This window comes from Natator depressus, chromosome 5 (assembly GCF_965152275.1).
Source record: "Natator depressus isolate rNatDep1 chromosome 5, rNatDep2.hap1, whole genome shotgun sequence".
Classification (NCBI taxonomy): Eukaryota; Metazoa; Chordata; order Testudines; family Cheloniidae; genus Natator; species Natator depressus.
Window position 1 is genome coordinate 110,536,443 of NC_134238.1, and position 20,094 is coordinate 110,556,536.

Sequence of the window (20,094 nt, forward strand, 5' to 3'; positions counted from 1 at the left end):
TTCTCCCTCTCCTCCTTATAATTATGTTGTGCAGTGCACAGCACACCCACAGTGAAAGGCATTATATACACTGGCATCTTAACAATTTTGCAGGCAGCACCATCTTGCCTTCAGTCACCAAATGCAGTCTACCATCATCCTGCAACTGCTCAGTATTTAATTATCTTTCTTCTTCCATGTCCTCTCACACCAGGGTGGAGCTCATAAGCCAAACCAACGGAGGACAGGCTGGGTCTTCCAAAAACCAACTACACTGGTCCCACCCCACTGATATCCATATTACTGAGTGGGAATAAAGTCCCAGCTTATCCCAGTTTGAAACCAACTGATCTCCAAAATATGCTGGCATCACGTATCTTGCCCATGAATCCCACATTAGTGTTTATGAACCAGTTTCTGTGGTTGACCAAGGGCTGCATAATGAGTGAGTAGTATCCATTCCAGTTTACATATTCACGTGCACCATTGGGGAAGTAGGAGCAGACTACAGGCACAAGTGCCATTGATGGCTCCAATATAGTTCAGGAAGTCCATTCTCTCAAAGACCAAAATTATATCAGGGACACTAAGTCTTCACTACCCATAGGCAAACCACTGCAATAAATTACCTTGCAAACCTCTATCACCACAGTACTGACAGTTGATTAGAGAACTCGAAACCGACTAGCCACTGATCTGTAGCAATATGGAGTAGTCAGCTTCCAGATAGTAATAGCAACCTGCTTCTGGACTAGTCGGGTCTCTCACCTGCATGTCCTGGTGTTGATAGGCCAGGGCAAGCTCCTCACACAGCTCCACAAAGGTCACTTTCCTCATGCCGAAGTTCTAGGCCCACTGCTGCTCATCCCAGGGCTGCATGATGATGTAGCCCCACCATGCTTTGCTTGTGGTCCCGCTCTAGAACTGTTGGTCAACACAGGGGGATTTCATAGCTATTATCACCATCAGCTGTCTCTAACTGCTCCGTGTGTGCGTGTAGCCTGCGTGATCTCCTTAGCAAGGCATGCCATCACCTTTTCAAGATGACAAGGGACTGCAGAAGTGCCCTCCGTCATATTTCATGTCCTGCACCTGCCTTCTTTTTCCTTTGCTTGAAATGTGACTTGCATTAACAGCTGGAACAGTTCATCATCCAGAGTAGGATCCATGCTTTGCCACCGATGGTTAAATTTACTGAGCTGGTGAGTTAAGAGCAGTTCTGCAAAGAGGCTCAAGGAGGACAGACAAGTTCTCCCACAATACAATGAGAAAGAATTCATAGAGCAGTGCAGCTTAGTGTAGTGCTAAGAACCATGTGATAGCCCATTGAAAGACCAGCTCAGCACTCTGGTTAAAGTACATTAGTGTGAACGCAGCTACATGGGTCTAACATGGGTAGGAGTTTGCAGTGGTGAAGCTCCACCCCAGTTAGCCAAACCTGGGTAATCCCTGAAGTGAAAACATACCCTACGTTTTTTTTTTTGTTTATGGATCGGGTGCTGGCTTTGCAGCACAATGAGAATGCATTGCTTCTGAAGTGAAGGAACCAAAACCCCATCGGTGCCTCAAATTTCAAAAGAGAGAGCACTGATATTTAACTTGGTTTATTTTGAAATACCCTAAAAAGTTAAACTCTAAAGGTGGGATTTTGAAAAGCACTCAGTGTTGGCCTAACTTTTCTCCCACCAAAGTCAATGAAAGCAAAGTTTAACAAGGATCAACCCTTTTAAAACTCCACCCTAGAACCAATAAGCTCATACTTTCAACAATTAAGATAACTTAAAGGTCAGAAGTTCTGAGACAGACTTGATATGAACTAAAATGAACAAGAAAAAAAAATGTGCCCCAACATTCAACCACCATTCCTGTAAAGGGGAATTAAAGCTCTCGGATCTTCTCAGCTACGTGTTGGATGCTAAAGCAAATGCTAATCATATAGTTTAAATAAACTCAATTCAATGACTTAAATCATGCAGAGCAAAAGATTAAAGATAACCCTTTGGCTAACGGAACACTATACCTAACGTTGGTCCTGGAGAGGCTCCAGCTTCCCCAACTAGTACATGAGAATCACAAGAGAAAAAAGCTTGGTTTTCATTACAGTAGATTTACAGGAGATTCAGAATATATACTTAATGCAGTAGAAGCAATTAAAAGACATCTGTCAACCACGACTTGTTCAAAATATAGGGACCGATTGTAATCTCAGACAGCACTAAGTGATAAGTATATGATGAATATTGGCAAACGCTGAACTTTAATGATGATGTCTTTAAGAAAGGTCACTTTTCTGACAACGTACAGGTCCCTTGTTTAAAGTACCACTCCCCAAGATGCACATTTTTATTTCTTCCTTCTACTCATTAGAAGACCAGCTGTCTATCCATGGGTATGGGGAGAGAGGTTTTTGCCATAGGAGCAACTTGCACTTCTGAAATTAGTTCAGAGTCAGCACAGACAAAAAGAAAAGCATCTGTTTCCAAGAGAGTTATTTGCTGCACTGATTAACAGCAACCTACTCCTTGCAACCTCTTGATCTAAAACCTCAAACCACATCATTAATAACCACACATATTTGTAATAATTCTCCCAAAATGTTATAAATTGGACTGTTTTTGTAAGTTATGATGGCTGATCTCCAAGGGCTGTCTGTATACTGTAGTTAAGGGAGGAACTGATGGATTTGGAGTCCCTTTCCAAAAAGTCAAGAGTATTAATTACACAATTGCAAACCGTACAAACATTCATTTTTGTACAGATGGCAGACAGGGCTGTATTATATTGCTGTCTTAACATGAACTGAAAATATTTTTCCTGTGTTTTCCTGCAACTCACAAGGCAGTTGTTTGCAATGTCATATTGAAACAGGTGGTATGTCCGAGGAAAATTGGATTTTTGCCTCTGAAAATCCCAGTCTAACTGTTACCTATCATTTAGAGTCCTCCAAATTAACTTCTTGCTACGACTTAAACAGATGAGATACCACTTCTAATCTTTGTGTTAAAAATGGTATTTTTGACAGAAAATAAACAGTGGACTGGAATCAAATGAACCTTCTTTACCCACAGAATGAAGGGAAAAGTGATCCAAACCTTGCACCCAGATAATTGTTCTCTGATTAGAGTGAGAGGTCTCTAGGAGGTAGGGTTATACTTACCGTTGTCACAACTATTGGCTTTGGGTCAGAAAGAGGTCCATGTCAGAGTCTTCATTCAAATACAAGAGGAGTTTTCTTCAATGGAAACTGTTTTTTGTCCTCTGGGATTTGATTTACAGTCAGGTTGATGAGGCACATTGCTTATGTATATAAGGCAAGACCAACTGGTTGCCACTGCTCCCTGCCAATCAATCCTGCCACATCATTACTGTACTCTACTTAAGAAAAAACAAGGACAAAGTTTCATGTTGACTTTTCATAGCTAATTCCTTGTTCTGCGAGAAATGCTACTTGATCTGGGACAGCATCTTTAAAGAAAGAGATGGACTGCATTCCACCAGAGATTGCGAATATTCATGCAAGGATATGTTAAAACCTGCTCCTGCAGATCCATTCCCCCTCCATATAGATTTAAATTAATCTCTGGATTTTTGAATCAAATTGGAAGATGGAGATGGACAAAGTTATTTCTGAAGGGATTTCTGTGTAGAAAATGTCCTCCTGCAGAAACCAAGCTTTGAGAAAGGACTTGTAAATTGGACATGACCTTTGTACAATTGTTTGGAACAAATGTTCGGAACAAATGTTCTCCTTAAATTTCTTGATTAGAGAAATATCAGTTGCATGGCCAAATTACACCTTATCTTTTTCGTGATAATGGAGAAAATAATTCTCAGACTGGAAAGGAAATCAGCTACACAGAATCAGCTGAATCTTAGGATCCTCTAACTTATGGTGATTTAGGACACATTTTGTGCTTCAACTTTGATGACACTAAATGCAGTGTTAGGCAGGAGACTGCGGTCATTGAAATATGGCATGACTTCAAGTTATTCCAGGTTGGTCTTCTTGGTGGAGTCCAGTATTTTCCCACTGTCTGAAAACAGGCTTGGCAAATGCAAATAGTTCTCCTCTGTGTTTTTTTCTCATGTCTAAAGAAAAAGCCTCAATTTATTTTCAAAGCATGTGTACTAGGATAGTGCCTACAACAAAGCCTGCCCTTCATCTTTATGATGTAGGGAAGATACAGTCTAACTCCTCTCTCTCCCTGACCCCACCTCCTCCCTAGAGAGAAGATGAGCATTTGGAGTCAAGCTTATCATTTGGAAGTGAATATTCCAAAATGGGATTTGAACAGTAATCATTCAGAATCAAGAGGACCATAAAAGGAAGAACAGTATCATTTTCAGGAAAGTGGATGTACTGTAGTAATGTATTTCCCATCCTGTTTGCACACAGGACACAAATGCAGGACTTCAGTTTTGGAAAGAAAATAAACATTCTCCATACAACTATTAAAAAAAAACTAATCAAAAGGTTCTCAATTTGGGAGAGTTTTTTGAGTCCATCTTTTACTTCGAAAAAGAAAACACCGTATTTTACATTTAAAGCGCACCACTCATCTTGAAGGAGAATAACTCTACTTTGTCTTAAATGTTGCCAACTAGAGACATAAATCACTAGGCCTCCAGTTTAGATTTCCTGAAGCAGCTTCATTTGACTTGCGAGAAGCACATGCAGGACTATTCATGGTTTGGGCTTCCACATAAGGGGAAGACAGAAGCTGAAACAATGATGGTGAAAGCACTCCTAAATTAATTGCCCTGAAAATGCTCATCTTGATCTGAAGTGTATTACTTGCGTTAGCAGTGCTACATCCTAGATTCAGTCAGTTGTCTATTCAGTCACTTTTCAGGGTGGAGGAGAGGGGCAGATTTTCAGTGTTCCTACCTCAGTCCCGAAGAGTAGGGAGAATTAAATTAGTAAAAAATAAAATGGATCCTCCAGTACTGGAGGTCGATGAGGACTTTTAGTCCTTCAGGTATAATTTAACTACTGAATGGACAAAATCTTATTGCATTTTCTGTACTGAATTGATTAGATATAGACCACTAGCAAAGAGATAATTAACAGAGGGAAGTATGAAAGACTAGTAGCCTCAGATACAGGTGACTTGTTGACTGCCGGTACATGAGGGAGGTGAGAGACAAAAGACAATGATGGTTGGTTTGTCTTCTCCAAATAGCAAGAGAAAATGATGCACAATAAACAGATAATGATGTATACAGAAAAAGAGGGATAAATGTGGCACGGCACAAAGTTAAGTCATTTATAATCAAATCTAAGTTGTTAGACACTTATTGTCCAGCTGAAAAACAAATAAATAGTAGCAAGATAGTCAACACGATCTGTGGGTTGTTTTTTTTTTAAAAAACATTAAAACTGTTAGGAAGTGTACATTCAGGTTACCCTACAATAGCAGGACTAACTTTTCCAGTGAAGCCTGGACTGATATACAATAAGCTAAGTATTAAAAAAGGGACTTTTCAAATATTGTTTGGTCTTTTATCTGTAAGCACATTTTAAAAAGCCAGAAATAAGCCCATCCAGGGCTTCCCTTCTAATTCTAGTAAATGCAAGTTAAAGTTAAATGTAGCTCATCTTTCTATATCCACACAGGGCTACTATAGCAACAGACTTATTCTCTTCTCCAGAAACATATCTAGCTCCCTCTTCCAATTTATGCACACCACTTAAACTTCATGTTTTATTTTCAAAGATCCTATTAAGCTAAGGTATTTTGCCTGAAATACTTATAAAACTAGTCCCATCTTCAGCTTCAGACCATGACTACTTGCTTTCTAACTAGTTACTGTCAAACCATTTTTATCCATTGATCCATCCCTTTCTTTTTGAGACTGTATACATTTGTACAAGACCTGTTCTTTTTTCGAAGACCCCCTACATAAGCCAAATAAGAATAATCCTTTTATTTACTTATGACTACTCAATGTATAAACATAAACCTCTCCCTCATATAAACACACACCAAAACAGCGAGGCACTTTCCTCTGAAGATGTTAACATTCATACATGTGATGTAAGTTTGTCCCTCTTACACTAACAGACTGTCTTAAGCCTACTAACACCCATTCAACCGACATGGAAAGAAGTCTAAAGCTACTTCTACATAGTCCCACAATTTGGACTATGGCACATACCAGCATGCTGCGCTGTAACTCCCCCATGTGGATGATGCTGTTTGGGTTAATGTAGTCCTCTGACTAGGTACCTTTTAGTTAGCACCTGCAGCTTCCACACAAGGGAGTTCCAGTACAGCATGCTAGCAGATGCTGCATTTCACACCCTCCAAGTCTCACCTGCAGGGTCATAGACAAATCCTAAGTTGGTGTAACTTACACCTTTGTACATTGTCTTCTGGCTCCTTCTGTGTAACTTACACCAACTTTGTTTCTCTTACAAATCAGAAGAGAAGGTATAAGTAGATATAAAGCAGTCTGAGGGTAAGGGAGTCTAATTCATGCTGCCTTACATATCATTTCTGCACTTGGTCCACTTAATTTTCCAAACACTATAATCACAATTTTTTAAACAAAGTTTAACTTTGTGTTACTTGATCTCACCACAGTTTGTATCCTGCATTTCAACTTCAGAGGCCCACATAAAGCAGTTTCATTCATTAACTTAATTTCCTTATTGCCTTTGCAGAAATAAATGTGAAGACTTTAACCTTAAAGACAGCGAAAGACACCATTAACTAATAGTGTACTTTGGCATTAGTCAGTCAGTCAGTCAAAAAAAGTCTGCTTTTTTGTTCCACCTCAAACAATAGGCAATAAGCTAATCACTCACATATGCCACTTAATTTTACTCTCAAAGCAACTTTTATTACACTCAGTGCACCAGCAATAAGTAGCAAGTTCTTTAATGTGACGACTTTCAGCATGGGTGTGGGACTCACCCCTCCAGCCTTCAGCAACTTTTTTCTGAATTCTTCGGTTGGGTTGTTGAATGTGAGCTTTTCGCAGCGGAGGTGGTTTACAGGTGGGTGGCCTTCAAGGTGCAGGAATAAGTCATAGTCAAAGCGGACTTTCTTCGGTTCTTCCTGAGGGTTGAAAATAACCAAATAGAAAAATCTACCACCACAAATAATTAGCTTGAAAACAAGTGCTACGTAAAAGAATTACATAAAGAAGGTGTTAATTAAAATGAATGTTACGACATTTGTACTGTTCTTTTATATTAAAACTAGTGGCATAAATATTAACTGTTGCTGCAAGCTTTATGTAAGATCCTCTGTAGTAACCTGGAGTGGATTTTTCTTCATAAGCAGTATAAAAAAAAAAAAAATTAACAGGAATAAAACTGTGACAGCCTACATACTCCTGTGTATGGTCTCTGCTCATTTTGTTCCTTGTCACTACTGATGTGACCTCATCACCCAGGATCCAGACTAATCAACTAGATTTCCAAACATTCCACCACAAAATAAATAAAATATCTTGCTCTTGCTACTGTAGTAAGGAATGATATGTTTGGGTAGTAATGACATATAGCTTTTTCCCATGTTCCCTGTACCAATATAGGGAGTAAAAGGGGGGTAAAGTCACACATGACATGGAATCACCAATGCTTTATCACTTGGAAAGCTCCTCCACCAAAAAGGTTACTAATATCAATGACTAGACTCCAATTTGTAATACCAGGACAAGGAATCAATTAAGCATGTTATAGATTTACAACTATCCTTGTATATTTCTCTCCTGGAAGCCCCAAATGTGCAACTGCTCCACAAGAGCAAGTCTTAAGAGAAGACAACAATGGACATCACTCAGCTCGCTATGCCTGCCAGTTGTACAACACAAGTTGCCAAACAACGGTCACATAAGACAGAGTACTAGTAAGAGAAATATAAGCAGTCAGATTTATAAGAGAGTCCTTAGCTCTCTCAAGTATAACACAGTTTCAGCATACATCCAGCATGTCTTTTTGATCATAAGCTACTCAGAGGGAGTGCTGTATTTGGGTCTCATTCGGTGGCAAGCACACTTCGGGTGCTTAAATCATATTGAAAAAGTATTTACTTTTGACTCCTCAGGATTCCAAGGATGTGGACAGCAGGAAGCTTGAAAATCTTAATTACAGTAAAAAAAAATATTCAAAACAAAGATTTTAAACAAAGTCAGGTTAAGTCCTCAAAGCTGCTTTATCTCTGAACTTGAAGCAGTGACCCAGGAAAAGGAACTGGGACAAGCAGCCTGCAGTAGCTTGTTTTTGAAGACAGACAGAGAAGAGCAGTCCCCTTTAGATGAACCAGTAGCTTGATTGACCATATTGAAATGTACCACGGATGAAGACAGAGAGGCTAATGTATGGTTTCCTGGGAAAAATTATGTAAATTATTCCCCAAACTATTTGGACAGAGCCACACCATTCCCCTGGCCATTCAGTTGGTACCTGCAGGTGTGCTATATAAGCCCAAATTGAAGAAGTGAACAAACTGGAGTCTTCAAAGAATTTTGCTGAACATTTGATGACCAAAGCTTGTCACTTCAAAGCAGAAATTTACTGTAAGAAGCATCCCTAAAAGCCACAGCCATTATTTAATGGCAGCCCTGACAGGAGGGTAGAATACACTGAAACTCATTTTAACTCCTCTAGTTGGCTCATATACCCTTTTTAAAAATGAAAGTTCATTTTTCAATGTAGTTAAACCTTGGATCTAAAAGCACTTTTTAAGGGACTACTGTACATTTCTCAATTGCTGTTTACTGCACCCTCATTGCAGCTGAATATGCCATACGCTTCTCTGCATTCCTGCGATTCCTTAAAGCTTTGAATATGTTTTCTGTCAGAGGGAAGAGCATATTGGATTTTCTACCAATTCCTTTTTAGTCTCAGGAACAGGAATACTGTAATTCTTAGAGTCCAAGGTCCAGAGCAGATGGCTTCCTGCACCCCTTTCTTGTCTACATATACCTTGGACACCTTCGGAATCAGAAATGGAAAAGTTGTCTACCTTGAATAAGTGATGATCATCTGTCTCCTCTTCCTCCTCCAATCTATCCCCTCTTTCTCTGTACTGGAATCCCTGTGAAGCAGCTTGGGGGAGGAAGAGTAGCTGAGCCAGGAGAAGGTAATATTTTGGATGAAGAGACCTTCACGAATTAGAGCTGGCCCTATTTTTGTGTCTTTTTCCCTTTGTGTGCTATTGACCCCAGGAAGGGTTTTGATGCTGCATCTGTGCGAAGAACTGGCTGACCCACAATCCAACTGCTGCTTCTTGATTTCCATGGCACCAAAACGGGGGTGAGAGACGTTTGCAAATTCCCAATTCCAAATGTTGCTTGAGAGTGAGGTGAGTTGTAATCATTGGAGCCTTGTCCTTGATTTCAGTACATGCCACAATTCCTGCTGGAAAGCTCCTATGACTTGAAGGCCTCCATATTCAGCAAAGGCAGCCAAAAGTCTGGGTGGAAAACAAAAAAAGAAATGTCGGGCGGGAAGCCTCTGTAGAGATGCTTCAATGAATCACTGTCTTCTGACTTTGAGTCCCCGGTTTTGGGCTGAACTCTGAACGGATGGGGCTTAAAGACCCAGAAAATGAACTGCTTTTCTATAATAAAGTCAGATATCCTGGAATGAACCAAGCTGCTCCCTAAAGGAGACAAATGCACCAAAAAGCCAGTTAATTCACTAAATCAATTGTATTTCTTTCTCTTCTATCAGGTGAGGCAAAGTAAGCCCTACACTCCACAGATTGATACAGGGAACATTGCAAATCTTATCATTCAACACCTACTATTCAAAAGCAACAACCTAAAAGATACCTGAGCAAATCCTAAAATAGGATGAGCAGAAAAAAATCACGTACTGTAACTTTGCAGAACTTTCCGTGGAAAAGAACAGAACATTGTAGTGCCTACTTAAAAGCATTGCACTTATCTAAACCACATTTTAAGTGAGCAGGTTTCAATGAATACTTTGGCTACGCAAGGGTTTTTTTAGTGCACTAGTCTTATTTAAAATTCTAAAAACATAGAGATGTACCCAAAATATATAAATGTGTGTTTCTGTTTCAAGCCAGTATGTCAAACTACATTTTGGTGAATTTGGTATTACAAGATAAGCTACAAATACTGTTTGTGTGTTTCATTTACAACAGCAGCTCCACCAAACCACATTGAACGGTCATACGTATGCAACTTGAAATACTGTGATACTTTACACTAAATTCAAGAAGCTATGGAACTTTGATTCTTCCTCTCCATTCCAACCCCCCCCCCCCATCCTATTCTTTTTTATCTGAAAAGTTATTAGTTATAGGGTCCCTTTCATGTATTTAATTAAAATCTTAATGTTAACTACCTTAAATACCTTCAGAAAACAACGTATCTATCTGAAATTATACTGGGAGAAACCACAATACTGAAATCTTTGTGGAATGGCAAAAACTCTATTTTTAACTGTGCCCCCTGGTAATGTTGAGTTCAAAAGTATCAATATTCACATTACACTAAAAAAATTTTCCAGAGGGGATATGGTATAAAAAGGTTCCTTTTGAAAGACCAAAAAGTAAACTAATGACACAAATTGGCAATATTAATTAGAACAATGGGACCATTGTAAAAAAAGCATCAAAATCGGCTTCTTTTTTTAAGGTCAAATATCATTTTAAAAACTTCCTAAAAAACCGGTCAATTTCTGACAAAGGCTAGTTATCCTTCTCAGTTTTTCTCAGGTAATCCTACTTTCACAGAGCAGTCTGCACAAATCACTGTGCTAACCCTATTCTGTCATTCAAATTAGCCATAATTTTTAGAGCTTGTAGTAAGTTTTTATGATGGTATTTAACAAGTTTTTTGTGATTTGTGAATCAAATAATTTGCATATTAATTTTTTTTGCAGAAAGTGAAACAGTATCAGATTACATACCTTGTTTTTGAAGTAAACCTCAATTGGCAAAATGAAACCAGCATACCCAGATTCTTCAACTTTGTAAGGTGGATCTTTACACACTGAAACAAAAAAAGAAGAAGATCTGTTTAATAACAAGGGTCATTAGTAGTTTACAGACAATGGCAAAATTAGAATGAGCATTTCATTTAGACATGTAGGTACAGAGTTGGTCACAGTTTTCTTTTGTTTTTTATTTCCCTCTGCTGAGTTCAGGGTGCATAAGAATTGATTGTTTTTTGTATTTAAATCAGATTTTTTATTTTGTAATGTAAATTATAATAGGTTATTTCTAAAAAGAAAAATGTATTTAAAATTAAAACTGAATTCAATTCAAAATATGTTAAGGCCTAAACATATTGTCACCTCTTAAAACATTTAACGAAAAATAAATATGTTGAATCCATGAGCCTCTTATCAAAAACTTCAAGTTAAAGTTTGCTTTCCTATATAAAGAAAGAGTTAGTAAGTTTTGAGATCAAGTTTTATAAATATGGCACAATAGGTCATGAACTGTGTTAAGGGCTTGATACAATGGAGGACCCAAAGGCTGTGCTTCTGGGTGTAAGAGACTGGCAAAGTCACCAAAGGCATCGGGATCCAGCCTCTGATTCCAGGATACACTATCATGTATCTCACCAGGATCATCCACTGAGCCCATCAGGGTGGTCTCAGACTCCTATTTTATAGCTTTTCCCTACATGAGCTCTGATTAGCTCAGTTCTCAAATTATGAATATGACTCCATCCACCATGCAAAATTATTCTCCAGCTCATGGAAAAACATTGAAATTTATGTATCCAAAACATTTAAGATTGTTTTGATTACTAAAAATATATGCTATATACTGTTTATGTTTAACTAAATTCCAATTATCATCCTAATATAGTTTGACACAAATCATGAGCAAAATATTAATTATCTAGTAAATAAGCAGTATATCATTCACCATTTTTCTAAAACATTTAGATGTACAGTTAATAAGTATCTAAATATATTAAGCTCTATAATTGCTTTAAAATAGCTATATTGACAAATGAGAATGCACCTTTCTTTAAAAAATAAGTGAAGTACAAATGGAAAGTTGATTAAAACAGTTTATTTAAATCATTAATTAAATTGCCTTGATTTAAATCAATCCACCATGGTGGAGTTTGTGAAACATCCTTTCAAAGATCATAGAGCAACTCTCTCTGATAATTTGTGTATTACTGTATCCCAGTTAAACCAAAATCTGCCACATGCTGAAAAGCCATGGTATTCTGGCACACAGTAGGCTTTGGTAGTCTCAGGAATGGTGAATTATGTTACGGTATTAGAGCAGTACATACAAACTGTACACTGTAGGGTGAGGACTTCTATAAAAGGATAAGATTTACAACGCCAGTATACCGAGATAACATTTCCCCCTATATTGTCGATGTAGTAATGTACTTTTAGTTGTGTGCAATTCCAGCAGCTTTAGACATGAGCCTTGGGACCAAAACTCTCAACTCAAGTCAAACTCTAGCCCTGACCTTTTCAAAAAGGTCAGGAGATTCAGAACCCAGCCCTCTTCTTCCCCCTGTTTAGCTGTGCTAAAGCATTGCAGAGTAAATGACATGATACAAGATCACACTAAGCTGAGAGAGCTAGGGAAACCTTAACTCTTCAGAGGTGTTAAGCTAGTTCCTTAATATTACTTCAATGTTTGTACAAGCTAATGTCCTGTATGCTATCATCTCAGTGACATGATAGGAGATTGCCAAAACCTCTGTGGATGACTGGTGGAACTAATGTGAACTCATGACTTCTCTGGACCATCTGGTCTTGTTATATCAGTGTTAGCTGACAGATTGAACCTGTGTATAGTAATTCCCCAGATAAGTTAGTATCTGCTGCACTATAAGAGCTCATTTGGTATTGCTAGGAGGTTGCATTGTAAAAGGTATATTATATGAAGTGAATAACCTTATATACCAGGGTGGCCAAACTTTCTGACCTTCCACATGACAATCTTCAAAAGTTTGAGAGCCAGGGCATTCCTGCTCGGGCTTGAGGCTTCAGCCCCATGAGAGGTACCTTCCAGGGCTCAGGGCTTCAACTCTGCTCCTGTTGAAACCCCGAGCCCTGGTAGGTGTGCCCTGCAGGGCAGAAGCCCCGAGAAACTCCTCGCTGGGCAGAAGCCCTTACTCCACCACAAGGCAGAGGTCCCGAACTCCCCTGACCCAGTCTGGTAGGTGGAGAATGAGGGGGAAGAGGGAGCTCTGCGGGCCACACTTTAATGGTAAAAGAGCCACATGTGGCTCATAAGCCATAGTTTATAACAGACCCTGCTATATATGTGAAAAGGAAACATTTTTACCACAGATGCTGTATGTACTACTAATAAAAACCAACAACAGTGCACAGTGCACTTTACAGACATATCAGAGAGAGACAAGTTGCCTGCCCCAAATTAATTACAATCCATAGAGACAAGGTAATACCATACATTTAAGGTGCTAGCAGGTATTCAGGTGCTACAGAACCTGCCATAACTCTCCAGCTTCCACAGTGAGCGTGGCTGCTACTACATGCTAAAGTAAGTATAGTAGGTCTGTTCCCCCCGCTGCGGCCAGGCAAGCTTTGTGCCGAGGGGGATAGGGCCATAGTTCCTCCTTCTGGCCCTCCCCTTTGGGATGGCTATAGCGCTGTTAGCCCTGTGCAGCCCTTGGACCAGACTTTGTGCAGAAGCGAGGAAGATTCTGTGCACCACCACTTCCCCATGGTGACAGGCTGCTGCACTGACATGTAGTTTACATCACATATATCAAGGATGTAGGAAAGGGTGGCAGGAAAAGCAGCATGAACACACTCTAATGTTTCGTATGTGCTATGTTAGTTACATGTTCTTTTTTTCCCCTCCAATCATTATTTAAAATGTCTTTCCATTTTCTTGGCAGGAAAGAGGAGAAATTACAGCTCATGAAAGTCTCTTGAAAGAAGTGCATTTTAAGAAGGGGTTTGAAGGAGAGGGTTAAGTAAGCCCTGGTCTACACTAGGAGTTGAGGTCAAATTTAGCAGCATTAAATCGATTTAACCCTGCACCCGTCCACACGACGAAGCCCTTTTTTTCGACTTAAAGGGCTCTTAAAATCGATTTCCTTACTCCACCCCCGACAAGGGGATTAGCGCTGAAATCAGCCTTGCTGGGTCGAATTTGGGGTACTGTGGACACAATTAGAAGGTATTGGCCTCCGTGAGCTATCCCAGAGTGCTCCACTGTGACCACTCTGGACAGCACTCTCAACTCAGATGCACTGGCCAGGTAGACAGGAAAAGGCCTGCGAACTTTTGAATCTCATTTCCTGTTTGGCCAGCGTGGGAAAGCGGCGAGCCACGCACTGGGGGGGGGGGGGAGGCAAAATGCAACCTTGGAACGAAAGCACATGTGCTATGTATGTAATGTTAACAGCAAGGTTTACCGTGAAAGAGTGTACCCATTGTTCTAGAAAATGTGTCTTTTTAAATACCACTGTCCCTTTTTTTTCCTCCACCAGCTGCATGTGTTTCAAGGATCACAGTATCTTCTCCTTCCCAGAGGCTAGCGAAGGTTAGAAGGCGAAAAAAAACGCACTCGCGATGAAATGTTCTCTGAGCTCATGCTGTCCTCCCACACTGACAGAGCACAGACAAATGCGTGGAGGCAGACAATGTCAGAGTGCAGGAAAGCACAAAATGACTGGGAGGAGAGGTGGCGGGCTGAAGAGAGGGCTGAAGCTGAAAGGTGGCGGCAGCGTGATGAGAGGAGACAGGATTCAATGCTGAGGCTGCTGGAGGATCAAACTAATATGCTCCAGCGTATGGCTGAGCTGCAGGAAAGGCAGCTGGACCACAGACCGCTGCTACAGCCCCTGTGTAACCAACCTCCCTCCTCCCCAAGTTCCATAGCCTCCTCACCCAGAAGCCCAAGAACGCGGTGGGGGGGCCCTCTGGCCACCCAGCCACTCCACCCAGAGGATTGCCCAAGCAACAGAAGGCTGGCATTCAGTAAGTTTTAAAGTGCTGTGTGGACTTGTCCTTCCCTCCTCCACCACCCCCCTGGTGCTTCTCTCCTCCACCACCCCTCCTGGGCTACCTTGGTAGTTATCCCCCTATTTGTGTGATAAATTAATAAAGAATGCATGAACGTGAAGCAACAATGACTTTATTCCCTCTGCAAGTGGTGATCAAAGGGAGAAGGTGAGGGTGGTTAGCTTACAGGGAAGTAGAGTGAACCAAGGGGCAGGGGGGTTTCATTAAGGAGAAACAAACAGAACTTTCACACTGTAGCCTGGCCAGTCAAACTGGTTTTCAAAGCTTCTCTGATGCACACCGCGCCCTCCTGTGCTCTTCTAACCACCCTGGTGTCTGGCTGTGCGTAACCAGCAGCCAGGCGATTTGCCTCAATCTCCCACCCCGCCATAAATGTCTCCCCCTTACTCTCACAGATACTGTGGAGCGCACAGCAAGGAGTAACAACAATGGGAATATTGGTTTCGATGAGGTCTAACCGAGTCAGTAAACTGCGCCGGCGCGCTTTTAAACATCCAAATGCACATTCTACCACCATTCTGCACTTGCTCAGCCTGTAGTTGAACAGCTCCTGACTACTGTCCAGGCTGCCTGTGTATGGCTTCATGAGCCATGGCATTAAGGGGTAGGCTGGGTCCCCAAGGATAACTATAGGCATTTCAACATCCCCAACGGTTATTTTCTGGTCTGGGAAGAAAGTCCCTTCCTGCAGCTTTTGAAACAGACCAGAGTTCCTGAAGATGCAAGCGTCATGTACCTTTCCCGGCCATCCCACGTTGATGCTGGTGAAATGTCCCTTTTGATCCACCAGTGCTTGCAGCACTATTGAAAAGTACCCCTTGCGGTTTATGTACTCGCCGGCTTGGTGCTCCGGTGCCAAGATAGGGATATGGGTTCCGTCTATGGCCCCACCACAGTTAGGGAATCCCATTGCAGCAAAGCCATTCACTTTGACCTGCACATTTCCCAGGGTCACTACCCTTGATATCAGCAGATCTTTGATTGCGTTGGCTACTTGCATCACAGCAGCCCCCACAGTAGATTTGCCCCCTCCAAATTGATTCCCGACTGACCGGTAGCTGCCTGGTGTTGCAAGCTTCCACAGGGCTATTGCCACTCGCCTCTCAACTGTGAGGGCTGCTCTCATCTTGGTATTATTGCGCCTCAAGGCAGGGGAAAGCAAGTCACAAAGTTCCAGGAAAGTGCCCTTATGCATGTGAAAGTTTCGCAGCCATTGGGAATCATCCCAGACCTGCAACACTATGCGGTCCCACCAGTCTGTGCTTGTTTCCCGGGCCCAGAATCAGCGTTCCACCGCATGAACCTGCCCCATTAGCACCATGATGCCCACACTGCCAGGGCTCATGCTTTGAGAGAAGTCTGTGTCCATGTCCTCATCACTCTCATCACTACGCTGATGTCGCCTACTCGCCCGGTTTCGCTTTGGCAGGATCTGGTGCTGCATATACTGCTGGATAATGCATGTGGTGTTTAATGTGCTCCCAATTGCCAAAGTGATCTGAGCAGGCTCCATGTGTGCCGTGCTATGGCGTCTGCATGGCAAAAAGGCGCGGAACGATTGTCTGCCATTGCCCTGATGGAGGGAGGGGTGACTGACGACATGGCTTACAGGGAATTAAAATCAACAAAGGGGGTGGCTTTGCAAGAAACTGAATGGCCCCCTCAAGGATAGAGCTCAAAACTTCAAGGGTAGAACTCAAAACTGGGTTTAGCAGGCCGTTGATTTCACGGAAGGAGGGAGGAGAAAATGAATACAAAACGAATCTGGTCTATTTCTTGTTTTGAGCCACTTCATCTATCTTTATACATCTTGCTGGCAGCAGACTGTGCAGTACGACCGCTAGCCATTGTCATCTCCTGGGTGCTCGGCAGAAGACAGTGCAGTATGACTGTTGGCCATCATCTTCTGCTGGCTGCTGATTAAAAGACAGTGCACTGCCGGTAGGACTCAATCGCCATGAGACGAAACTTAAAAGGGAAATGACCTGGCTGAGTCACTCCCATGTTTGCCCAGGCGCCCCGACCTCATCAAGGTCGGTTAAAAGAGCACCCAGGACTACGTCGACGACGACTACCAGTCATACTGCACTGTCTGCTGCCAAAAGGCAATAAACTGCTGCTGTGTAGCAATGCAGTACCGCGTCTGCCAGCACCCAGGAGACATACGGTGACGGTTAGCTGAGCGGGCTCCATGCTTGCTGTGGTATGGCGTCTGCACAGGTAAGTCAAGAAAAAAGGTGCAAAACGATTGTCTGCCCTTGCTTTCACGGAAGGAGGAAGGGAAGGGGGACCTGATGATATGTACCCAGAACCACCAGCAACAATGTTTTAGCCCCATCAGGCACTGGGATTTCTACCCAGAATTCAAATGGGCGGCAGAGACTGCGGGAACTGTGGGATAGCTACCCACAGTGCAACGCTCCGGAAGTCGACGGTTGCCTCAGTACTGTGGACACTCCGCCGACTACATGCACTTAGAGCATGTGTGTAGGGACACACAATCGACTGTATAAAAACGCTTTCTACAAAACCGACTTCTATAAATTCGACCCAATTTCGTAGCTCAGACATACCCGAAGATAGAGCAAAACAAAGAGGGGAGTTTCAGACATAGGGATCTTTTTAAGCGTCAAACTCAGCCACTTATTTGAAAAACAGCCAAAGACAGTATTCCACATTACACATAGTATTAACAGCATACGAGTGTTCTCTTTTAAAACCAAGAACTTTTACATGCTGAAGAAGCTTTCGAAAATTTAAACACAATAGTCTTAGTTAAGGGCATTCACTTGTTAAAATAATACATACTGACACCTCCTGAATGCAGGTTACATGAGCCCTACTCCTCCTCCCTGCCCCTGGAAAGTCAGGCTAGGAGAGAGGTTTTACCACAGGCACAGGAACTAGGGGTGTGAGAGGTGCTGCAGCACCCCCAGACTCCAGGCTGCTAGCCCTGTGCACCCAGGGTCCTGGCTGCTGGCTCATTAGAGTGCTACAAGTCAAATCCAGTGGCGCTGGAACATTTTTAATAGTGGGGGTGCTGAAAGCTTCAGCTCGGGGGGGGGAGGGGGTTAGTGGGCTGGCTTTCAGCACCCCCCACTATTAAAAATGTTCCAGCGCCACTGGGTTTTACTTGTAATACTCTAATGAGCTTTGACCATGCAGTTGTGGAGACAGAAGACTGAAAACCATTTACAAGAAGAGGGAGAGGTTAAGCAGTAAGATTTACCCAAATGGAAATGATGCAATATAGAAACATTTCATGTATGAGAATAGACTGGCTGGCACTGAAGTCTCAAGCTCCCATTAAGTGAAATGCACGGAGGTCTCATTTCTCATATATGCCATGTCAGCTTCTTCTTGTGCAGCTAAGTGGTCCAGGAAATACCTTCAGTATAAATATTTTCCTCTTTCTTCCCCTCAGATATTTATTTTCTTAGATTTACAAAGCAGTTAGCAGTCCTGAAAGGGAAGATACTTATCTTACTGTAACTGGAGTTCTTCGAGATCTGTTGTCCCTATCTGTATTCCAATGTGGGTGTGCATGTGCTCCACACACCTGATACTGGAATGATCTTGCAAGCTGTGTCCATTGGTCCATGCCTGCACCTCTGCTCTCCTCCTGCTCGGCACCAAGGATATAAGGGAGGAGCAGACCAATCACCTCTTCGGTTCCCCCTCTACCGCAAATCTTGCCAAGATCTGAAGCAAGGGAGGAGGAGGGCAGGTAGTGGAATATAGATAGGGACCACACACTTCAACAAACTCCATTGGCAATAAGGTAAATAACTTCCCATTCTTTTTCGATTGCTAGTCCCTTTGCATAGATTCTGGAACTAAGAGTGCTGCTGCGCCCCCTGGCTTGAAATGAATTCCATCGTATGGAGTGTTTACAGTTTTGTTCAATGGCTCTCAGCACCCACCCTATACAAATTTTCCAGCACCCCTGTCCCTATGTATATTCCACTGTGACTGACAGACAAGCGGCACTCAGAGGGGAGGGGGTTGCAAGGATGCAGATGGTATAGCTATTTGTTGAACTACTGCCCCAAAGGGCAGTGGAGGAGTCCTGGACCACGGCTAATGTCTCAAAAATGTGTGGATGGAATTCCACGTAGCTGCCCTGCAACTGTTAAGAAAGAATACCTAATGCCAGTAAGGCCACTTCTGTCCTTACCCCATATGAGGGAGGAAGCTGTGTGAATTGATGGAGTAAGATACAGCCAGATATCCACTTAGAGACACTCTGAGATGGGACAGCTTGACTTTAGACTCATTCTACTATGGCAACGAACAATCCAAATGCCTGTTTGATCAGTTTTGTTCTTTATAGGTAAAATGCCAATGCTCATCGCACATTGAAGGAATGAAGTCTTCTCTCCTCGCTAGAGCCATGGGTCTTCGGAAAAAAAATACAAGTAAGTGAACTGACTGGTTTATATGAAATTCCACAGCTATTTTAGGAATAAATTTTCGGTGTAGTTGTAGAGATATTTGTCCTTATGAAATATTGTGTACGGTAGATCAGCCTTTAGGGCCCCAAGTTCACCTACTCTTCTGGCTGAGGTGATAGCAATGAGGAAGGCAACGTTCAAGGACAGGCGGAAGTTCCAGAAGATTTACATGCATTCTGGTCTCTTGGGGCATTCAAGGGCTTGTCTTGAATCATCATGTGATTGTCTATGTGGGCTCCCCGGACTAGCAGGGAGGCATCCGTAATTACTGCCTTGTCGAGTGTGGGAGGTGGAACACCCACACAGACTAATCCAAGATATTTCCACCAAATTAGTGAGGCACCATTCTGGTGGGAACTGTCACCGTTCATGCTCAGACATGCCAAACCCATGGGAAAAAAAAACCACAGAAATTGGGCTTGTTTTTGGCTTAATTGGCTTGTGAGTTGCTTGTTGGCTAGTTTTTGGCTTGTAGCAGCTTGTTACTATTTTTTTTAAAATCAGCTCCCGGCAAGCAGGGGCAAAGGGGGACAAGCAGGGGAAGGAGAGGGAGAGAGTAAGGGGTGCACAGCGGGCCCACCACAATCCCAGACTGCACGCCGGTGGAAATCTAGTCACATAGAGTTTTGGGGTTCTTAGGGATTGGCTTGTTTTGGCCTTGTTTTGAAATGGGATTAGTTTGATTTTTGA

General features: G+C 42.1%; 1 protein-coding gene across 2 annotated transcripts in view; it reads right to left on the reverse strand.

Annotated features, from left to right (window-relative positions):
• The window catches only part of MLLT3 (MLLT3 super elongation complex subunit), a 218,135-nt gene that overhangs the window by 77,414 nt on the left and 120,627 nt on the right, over positions 1-20,094 (reverse strand). For both annotated transcript variants that reach the window (XM_074953456.1, XM_074953458.1), the window contains exons 3-4: positions 10,874-10,956; positions 6,900-7,043 (exon numbers count right to left, since the gene is read on the reverse strand). In XM_074953456.1, coding sequence (XP_074809557.1) covers positions 6,900-7,043; positions 10,874-10,956 — 227 coding nt within the window. The remainder of the gene's footprint in view (positions 1-6,899; positions 7,044-10,873; positions 10,957-20,094) is intronic.